The 10,000-nt window shown below is 37.4% G+C and overlaps 1 protein-coding gene across 1 annotated transcript in view; it reads right to left on the bottom strand.

The window, feature by feature from the left end:
• LOC135207815 (tubulin alpha chain-like) overlaps positions 1–10,000 on the bottom strand; it is a 42,785-nt gene that overhangs the window by 4,853 nt on the left and 27,932 nt on the right. Inside the window, exons 2-5 of the mRNA XM_064239675.1 lie at positions 4,982–5,204; positions 3,806–3,978; positions 3,018–3,146; positions 1–119 (exon numbers count right to left, since the gene is read on the bottom strand). The exon at positions 1–119 is cut by the window's left edge and continues 81 nt beyond it. Coding sequence (XP_064095745.1) covers positions 1–119; positions 3,018–3,146; positions 3,806–3,978; positions 4,982–5,204 — 644 coding nt within the window. The remainder of the gene's footprint in view (positions 120–3,017; positions 3,147–3,805; positions 3,979–4,981; positions 5,205–10,000) is intronic.

Here is a 10,000-nt window from a genome sequence, read left to right as displayed (position 1 = left end):
TTTTTGTGGCAGAGTTCGTAGATGGCTTCGTTGTCGACTAAGAAGCTCACGTTGCTGTGTTCCATAGAGATGTGCGTGGCCAGTATGGAGTTGTAGGGTTCGACCATTGCTGTAGAGACCTGAGGAAAAAAAAATTTAATTGAAAGGATTTTGCTTTAGATATTTGAAGCCAAAATTATCGATTTGTTTGTGTATATGAAAGGCTTGGCTCTTGATACATAATAATAGTAATAATAATAATAATAATAATTTTGTTATAAAATTTACTTGACTCTACGAAGAAACTGATTCGGTAGAATGGAAAATTGCAGTGTAAATTAAGCGGGATTCTTTTTAATGAATTTTGTTTCAAAGAGGGGTCTTCTTCTGAAAAAAAAAAAAAAAAATATAGTAATGAAATGGAGGCGGAAAACGAAGATCAAACATTTTCCCTAAAAAGGCTGAATATGTTCATAAATGCTAAAGGAAATAGTTTTTCCGATATAAAGGACCTGTATCTCGATAGCTATATATTACAGTATTCAACTATTAAGAAATATAAAGCTTGGAACTGCAAACTTAAAGGTAAAAGAACTTTTTTCATTTACTTAAAATGACTTGCCTTGAGACAACAATGATATTTTTCGTAAAAGGTTTATTTTTATTATTATTTTCTTTTTGCTTTTATACTTACAGAATAAACAAAATGCTTGGCTCTGGACGCTTGAAGATATGACGATATTTCATATTAAATAAAAGATCCTCCTGGAGGTTCCTGAGCGCAAATAAATTTTCATTTATGATATAAAAAAATGATTAGTAAGGCTTACACTTACTTAGCTTACAAGAATGGCGGGTTAGCAACTGCATAACTTTTTGCATTTCAAGCTTCGTCATTTACAGAAGAAACATTGATTATCAATATTCTGATGATCAATATTTTGTCGAGGTGACTGGATGCGTTTAATGTTCAAGGTGACAATAGGTGATAGGTGGTCAAGTCTGGTAATATGCATAGTAAAATATACATTAATCCATAACAATGTAACGATGTTTATGAGATGATTAATTTTTCAAGATGTCTGGCTTCAACTGGTTCGGGAGAAGCCTTTGATGAACTCGATAGTAGAACACGCTTCTTCAATAATGGAAGGTTTGCAATCAATTCCGTTTAAGAGAAAAAGCATTTTACCTTCCTCAAGGCGTAGTAGTTCTCTTCACCAGCCTATCAACCCGAATATCCTTCAAAATGACTTCAATGACAAAGACATAATTTGTGGCTGAATATTGTATAACGTGGGACTGTGCAGTATATACGAAATGCTTGTAATTGAAATTGATTTAGCCAGGATATGTCCTCTTTGTGAAAGGGGAAATATTATCATCCTGAACAATAGAAACACTCAAGTTTGAAAGAATTGCTTTACATTGATTATAGTACTAATACGGAACATTCCTCAATTCTTATGCGTTAAAGCTTAATTTGAAAAAAAAAACTCCATCACGAGAGTATATGCTACAATGTTCTAAGGGGTCCACAATAATAAAAATGTTAAAAGTTCATATATAATCTATAAACATTATAAAAGCTTCCTAACCCCTCCCTGGGTTCATCTTCAGTCAAAAAAAAAAAAAAAAAAAAAAAAAAAAAATCCAGGGAAGGGTTCGAAAGCATTTATAAAGTATTTATAAATTATAAGCGAACTTTTAACATTTTTATTGTTGTGGGCCCTTTAGAACGTTAAGCTTAATTATATTGCATAGGATTGTATTAAGTACCATGTGGGAGATTCAACATAATTGTTATAGCTCATTAAACGTGTTCAGTGTACGGTTGCTGTATTGCTGTACGTATATGTGCGCGCCAAAGGCTTCACCGTGATAGCCGTTGCTTTTATTCGATCCTGATGAGGCGACAAAATTGCCAACAAACCACAAAGTCTAAAGGCCCCCATACACTGAACGATTGTCGTTATCGACAAACGCACACACTATTCAGACAGTATGAACGATCCCCTCACCGATTTCAGTCTGAACAAAGATTTTGTCTCAGGAAGACATATGGCATCATCTCTAGAAGAGACGCGCGCGATAGCGTTATATCGGCAGACAAACACATACATTGAACGATCTGTGTATGACAAACATAAGTCGTAAGCCAGCAACCTGGTCGGGACAGATTTCAGCTGAGATCGTTCAGACAATGAAACTCCGCCCACTTTTGCATTCAGACGAGCCCGTACACAATGTTTTTACGAACGATACCGACAGTCGTTCAGACAATCAGTGGGCCCTTAAAGGTGCGTCCACAAGGTCTAACAACGTCCGAAGCAGGATGAGACGTCAAAAGCGTTGAAACGATGGAAGTAGATCTGGCAACAAGCAGTGGTATACCAGATGAGGTTGTATACCACTGTTTTTACACAGCTCACGCGGCAATGATGAACGCCTCAGTGGCGTGGTCGGTTTGGTCTTGCCTTGCCACCTCGGTGGCCGCGAGTTCGATTCTCGGGCATTCCATTGAGGGGCCAGAGATGTGTATTTCTGGTGATAGAAGTTCACTCTCGACGTTGCTGAATAACCACTGGTTGCTGGCAACGTAAAAACACCATGCAAAGACCACCATACAATTGTTAATTGGTAGCATTGTTTGTGTCCGTGGGACATTGTTCGACCGTGTGGACGCTCCTTAAATACTCAATAGAGACATTCCTTCAATCATAAGCACCATATCTCACAGCAGGTACAATTTGTTTGTAAGGTGTTTTTACGTTGCTTGGAACCAGTGGTTATTCAGCAACAGGACGACGGGTTTACTTGACTTCCGAACCACGTCGAGAGTGAACTTCTGTCACTAGACATGCACATCCTTCACACCTCAATGGAATGTCCGAGAATCGAACTCGCGGCCACCGAGGAGGTACGCCAACACCATAACGACCACGCCACTGAGGTGCTAGCAGGTGCAGCTGACGATGAAAGTTTATATAAATAGTAAAATAAATTGGAAAGCAAACGAAGCAGAAGCATCTTTTTACCTGCGGTGCAGGATAGACAGCGAACTCCAATTTCGTCTTCTTTCCATAGTCGACAGTCAGGTGTTCCATCAGGAGGGAGGTGAACCCAGACCCAGTTCCTCCCCCGAAGGAGTGGAAGATCAGGAAGCCCTGGAAGATGGGGGGGTTTTTGGGTCAGGAAATAAAAGGTCACGGAATTTCGGTACTTTTGGGAAAGCTCAAGTTATTGGGTTTGAAGAAACTGGTTATGTATCCTGAGTGATTTTCGAAAAGAGTGCATCTGATCTATATACGTATAAGCCTACGAGTTCATCATAGATTTGGGATTTCGTTAATAAAATGTAGTGATTTGTATTTTATTAGCTTTATACTTTGAAATGGATAAAAAAACTATGAATAAGAAAAAATAATTGATAAAATTAATACTGTTAGTTCGGTAATTATTGAAAAATCACCAGAAATGATAAATGAAATATAGTGATTCGTAGTTTATCAGCTTTATACTTTGAAATGGATAAAAAAACATTATAAAAAGGAAACAAATTGATGAAATTAACACTTATAGTTCGGCAATTATTGAAATATCACCAGAAATGAATGACATTTAACCCTATTCTAGAAAATTCAGTTTGATTATAGGAATCCTGTATAATAGAAAGCTGAGATATGGCTGATCAGCATCGTTCAGTGAAAACGAAACCCAGTTAGCTGATCTTTCAATATAGTCCTATAGTCCAAACGAACAACCCGAACTAGTGGCTTATCTAAGTGATTAGCCACTCTCCAGTTAACCACCGGGAAATCCTTACCTGTAGGCTGTTAGACTGATCGGCTAATCTCCGGATTTGCTCGAGTGTGGCACCAATCATTTCCTTGCCGATTGTGTAATGGCCACGAGCGAAGTTATTAGCCGCGTCTTCCTTTCCTGTCACAAGCTGATGTGGATGGTACAAGGAACGGTACAGTCCTGTACGTATCTCGTCTGGAAGAAGGAGTATTAGGATTAGTAAGAGATAAACAATAAAATAAGGGTAAAGGAATATATTCAATTCTGAGAAATGGTAGTTTCTTCATTGTCAGTTTGCTTGCTTTGAAATGGTTTCATATAATCAGCAGAATCTTTAGATTTCTGTATATATATCTGGCTGGGGTGACTGAAACGCCTGCAGGCCATAAGGGTCAAATTACTTATATATGTTCCACTAACGTTAATCTACCAAACTTCGTACAGTTTCTTGTCAATATCTCTACGACATTAGTCTCTTGTCAGATCTGAGTTGATCAAGCTGATATTTGGATTTTTTATTTAATTATCCAGATTCCCAGTCACGCCATATTACTTTATTATATGTCTTTTAAACAAGATTGAAGTCTGACGAAATACCCCATTTTTTAAATAGGAGAATGTATATACAGAAATAGGTATGTATTGCGTAAATCATTTAAAAACATTTATTCGCATTTTAGACGTAACTACCTGGAATTTAATATTTACAGATTTATACATGTGTGTGTAATGGGTATGTATATACAGTATATAGGTATGTGTATATGTATGTGTGTACTCCATAGTAAATTGAAGTATTTTGATGTATATAAAATATCAAGACTATATATTTGTTGATTTTATACAATAAGTTACAAATATTGTATATGTATTGAATTTTAAAATGAACTTTAAAATGTATTTTAAAATCAAAGAAAATGAATGACATATTATTCCAATAACGCACTGAGACGAATTCAACGAATTAAGTTGGCAAATTGGAGTTACCGGTAATCCAGAAATATATAAATGATGGAAAATTATTCTCGTTATCCATTAAGTAATGTACGAACATTATTAATCTTAGTAGTATCATGCAATAAGGATTTTAATTAACAATCATTAAGTACTCGTTCTCGTTCAAAGCAAAGAAGCTAGCTTTATCAAAGAAATCCCTCAATAAAAATGATAAGCGGTTCCAGATCATTACAAACCTTACCTATCACCGTGGGCTCCAGGTCGACGAAAACCGCCCTAGGAACGTGCTGGCCGCTCTCCATCTCGCTGAAGAAGGTGTTGAAGGAGTCGTGTCCATACCCGACAGTCGTGTCCGAGGGCATTTTCCCGTCTGGAAAGATTCCATGTTCCAGGCAATACAGTTCCCAGCATGCGTTGCCAATCTGCACACCTGCCTGTCCCACGTGGACGCTCAGGCATTCTCGCTGGAAGAGGCAAGGAAATTTAAGGATTCCTTTGACTTATTTTACGATATCCTAGTAAGGATTGAAGTAAGGTCCTGTTCAGGGTCTGTACAGGCAATATCTCAAGACGCAGTTTCTGCGTAGCAGTGTAGATAACCAGAGGCCTATAGTAGGCTTGTTTAATCCTGTCGCACCGGTATCTTCACTTACCTAGTGCTTCTGGAGCAAGACAGCGTGCTGGTATATATCCAGGCTTAACTTATAACAACAACAGATATGGTATATATATATAAATATATAACTATATATGATAGTGGGAGAATATGCCCTCATGTTGAAAGCCTTGGGGTCACCGGAACTAAGGCCTGCCGTTGGTTCTGTTAATGACTTAATCTGATTCATCGTTGCCTTAAGGAAGACATTGTTTATCTGGTCAGAGTCCCATGGTCCATTGGAAAGGTTGATCCTTTTGTCTTGTTTTATCAGTGAAGATTCTACCATCATATATACATACATATATATATATAGTATATATGTATATATAGTATATATATATCATATATATATATATATATATATATATATATATATATATATATATATATATATATATATATATATATATATATATATAGATAGTGGGAGATATGCCCTCATGTGAAGCCTGGGGTCACCGCTAAGCCGCTGTTGGTTCTGTTAATGACTTAATCTGATTCATCGTTGCCTTAAGGAAGACATTGTTTATCTGGTCAGAGTCCCATGGTCCATTGGAAAGGTTGATCCTATTATCTTGTTTTATCAGTGAAGATTCTACCATCACATATACATACATATATATATGGTATATATAGTATATATATAGTATATATATATATAGATATGAATATATATATATATATATATATATATATATATATATATATATATATATATATATATATATATATATATATAATTGTGTGTGTCTACAAGGAAAAAATCATTGGTACCACAAGCAGCAAATAATGATAACATGAAAATGTAAGTAACACATTCATTAAGATTGCAAAAATTAAAGGGAATAACAATTAAGAAAACGCTGGTAATAATGGGGTTAATGGAAAAGAAATTAGGAAGCATGTAATAACAGGGCGAGATTAGCGTGCGTTCTAATGAGACGTCATGAAAGGCAAAGAATATATTATTGATGAAATTGCCTGTCATGGGGTATCAAGTGGACCGTACACCGTTGCCATGGTAACCACCAAACTAAATTCTCGGTTTTCGTAGAAAGGCTTAAGACTCACTATTCCCTGAAGGTTTTGAGTTATATCGAAATGAGGGATTTTTCATTTGCTTATATTTGCTCTTATTTTGTTTTTATGTAGAGGCCGATGGGATGGGCGACTTGATGGGTTCTTCTAGTTAGGCATTTAGGAGACAAGAAAATGAATAGTTTGAGAAAGGGTCAGGGAATACGGAGGCAAGAAGAGAATTCTAAGCTCATGTATTATATAAGATTTTGGAGACGAAGGATAGTTTGGGGAAAAGGTTCAGGGGAAACGGAGGCAGGAGAGAATTCCAAAACCAAGCAACCTTCCAATATCCCCATAAAGGAGTCCTTCTTCTCGGATCAATCCCTAGTGGGGGTCGTTGTTTTTAGTGACACTCTTCTAGCTGGTTTTGTTTTGACCCCCTCAATTCATAGTGGATTTTGGCAAACTCCATCCCCTCATATCTATCCGGGCTTAGGAAGTGTACTGAGTAGAGCTGACCCTCCCCCTCCTCTTCCCCCTCTCACTCCTTCCCATCCCTCCCCCTCCCCATATCCCCACGTAGCTAGGCTTTATATTAAAGAGGGGGTCATACAGACATATTTCGCCAGAAGGCAACAAAGCCCTGACCATGAAACATTACCCTAAAGTTTAATTGCTTAATCGCTCTCCATCAGGCAACTAAAGTACTTTATTCCTCATTCAACATTTACCGCAGTCATTACTGCGCGCCTGCGCAGATTAAATAACCCTTCATTCGGCGGATTACGTGTATAGGCTACCGGAACATCGCCTGAATTTTGCATGAGGACCAGACAAGAAGGCGGAAATGGACCAAGGTCATCGACCTCAGGTTTGCAAGTAATTCTCCCATATTAGTCACCATAATTCTCTCCTGTTACATTTGTTTATTATTCGGCAGAATTTGTCTCTTTTCTGTATGATTGACAGATATCTCTGCGTATTGTGTGGCTTAATTTAGATACATATTTATTCAAGTTTAGGTGTTAATGATGCTCATAACATAATGGAAACGACCCGTCACGCGATGTTCTGTATCTGCTTTTAATTTAGTTACGAGACTGCGCTAATAATAAAACAGCAGCTACCGGCGACTTATTAGCTCTGTAAATTTGAGCTAATCATTCACCTGACTCGGTATTATTCCCCTGCTATACCTGCTTATCATGTGGGAATATGCTTTGAGTAACTGCAGGTAGGATTTGGAAACCGCGTGAAGATCACATAGATATTAGGTATATCTGGTTAATGTATCAATTTTACAGTTCTCATTTTGCTATATATTTTGGTGATTTGCATGTCTGTTACTCAACGTGACTAGATTATCAAGTCTATATTTGGTTTTCTTTTTACTTTTACTTCTAGAAAAACATAATTTATATATATATGATATATATATATATATATATATATATATATATATATATATATATGTGTGTGTGTGTGTGTGTGTGTGGTGTGTGTGTGTGTGTGTGTGTGTGTGAATGAGAGAGAGAGAGAGAGAGAGAGAGAGCGAGAGAGGTTAAATTCAGATAAATCAATATTTTTTACTAACAAATGCTGACATACGTTCAGAGAGAGAGAGAGAGTGAGAGAGAGAGAGAGAGAGAGCAATTTGCATTTTGGTTAACTTGAAAAAAATGAACTTGCTGCTAGAATGCTTGAATTTGAAGTTGCAACCAATGAAGGCAAAAACTCTAGATTGGGCAAACGACAGTCAATCACCCGTCGGGCTCGCGAGCATTCTCGCGTGCTAGCCTGACTGACAATCATTTGTCTTTCTCATTCCTTAATTTGTCGCCTCTCATGTGCATGCATTATGCTGCAACATAAATTTGCAGAGACATTTCGGGTTTATGCAAGTCGTAATGAGGGGAGGTACTCGTAAATATATGTCATGCGTCAGGAATGAAAATAGTAAGTTTAATGAGTTACGGGAGAATAAATTGTTGTAGATTCTGAAGGAGAAAAATACTGTTTCATGTTATTAACAAGAATGTTTTGAAGGGAAAATGATTGTGCAATTCGGTTTCATAATAATAATAATAATAATAATAATAATAATAATAATAATAATAATAATAATAATAATAATAGAATGACTCACAGGTGTTCCAAGTGAGATACCTGATTATTTTCAAATATTCCTAGACGAGGATATTTATGTGTATGTATATACTGATTATAGTACATGTACTTTCTTTATATATATATAATTCAATTATATATATATATATATATATATATATATGTATAAACGTAATATATATATGTATATATATACATATATATGTATATGTATGGATGTATGCGTGTGTATGACGTATAACTTCATATTTCTTTTGCTGCTTCTGCCATCGGTCTGCCATGCAAATGATCTCAAACGAACGATCCAACCCCTCTGCCGGTATCTCTGTGCCTTCCCTATTAAAAAAAGAAGAAGAAAAAAGAAGACGGGAATAATGAATGAGCGCTGAATAGGAAATCGAAGGCTTATAGACAAGTTATTGATCCAGTTACCTGCCGTATTTGCTCACCTGTAAAAAAGTTCGCAGGTGAGAGGCTTTCTTCAAAAGGAGGTGGGTGGTCGTGTTTACCTTTTTGCACCACAATGATTGTCGTCGATGTAACAGCAAGTGTGCGTGTATGCGCGCGCGTAAGCGATGTGGCTCTCACGTGAAGATGTTTTTGCTGTAGTGAGATTCAGCTGGTCTTTTGTCTGCAGACCCCGTATGGGGCTGTAGTGCGGTCAGTCCACCCATGCGGTACACTGTGAGCGTTACTTAAGGTTCTTTGCAGTGTCCCTTCGGCCCCTAGCTGCAACCCTTTCCATTCTTTTTACTGTACCTCCGTTCATACTCTCTTTCTTCCATCTGACTTTCCACCCTCTCCTAATAACTACTGTTTCATAGTTCAACTGCTTTGAGGTTCTCTTCCTGTTACACCTTTTAAAACTTTGTACGGTAAATTTCGGTCGCAGCGCTGAATGACCTCATAGGTCTTAGCTCTTGGCATTCGGCCTAAATTCTATATTCTGTTCCACTCTCTCTTATGCCGGAAGATTCCCCTGCTTTCTGCATGAGTTCGACTGTAGTGACCCTTGGTGACCTTCTTTGATGTCACGAGGTCAGAGAGTTTTGAACCGGTGTGGCCGTATACCACCAGAATCCCCTGATTTTGCATGAGTTCGACTCCAGTGACCTTTGGTGACCTATGATGTCACGAGGTCATGAATTTTAAATAAATTTGGTCTTGTACCAACAGGTTACCATGCTCTTGCATGAGTTCGACTCCAGTGACCTTTGGTGACCTTTGATGTCGCGAGGTCATGAATTTGAAATCAATTTGATTTTGTACCAAAAGATGCCCCTTCTTTTGCATGTGTTCGCTACTAGTGACCTTTGGTGACCTTTGATGTCTCGAGGACAGAGAATTTGAAATCAATCGGTTTAACTTGCTTGCATGAGTAGCCTTGAACTGTTTCTTGGTAGTGTAATTTCGATGTAATTCTTCTGGTTGTACGTATTTCCAGCGAAGCAGCAA

The sequence above is a fragment of the Macrobrachium nipponense genome, chromosome 11 (genome assembly GCF_015104395.2).
Source record: "Macrobrachium nipponense isolate FS-2020 chromosome 11, ASM1510439v2, whole genome shotgun sequence".
NCBI classification, from domain to species: Eukaryota; Metazoa; Arthropoda; class Malacostraca; order Decapoda; family Palaemonidae; genus Macrobrachium; species Macrobrachium nipponense.
Note: the sequence above shows the minus strand (reverse complement) of the source record. Positions and strands in the feature narration are given on the sequence as shown.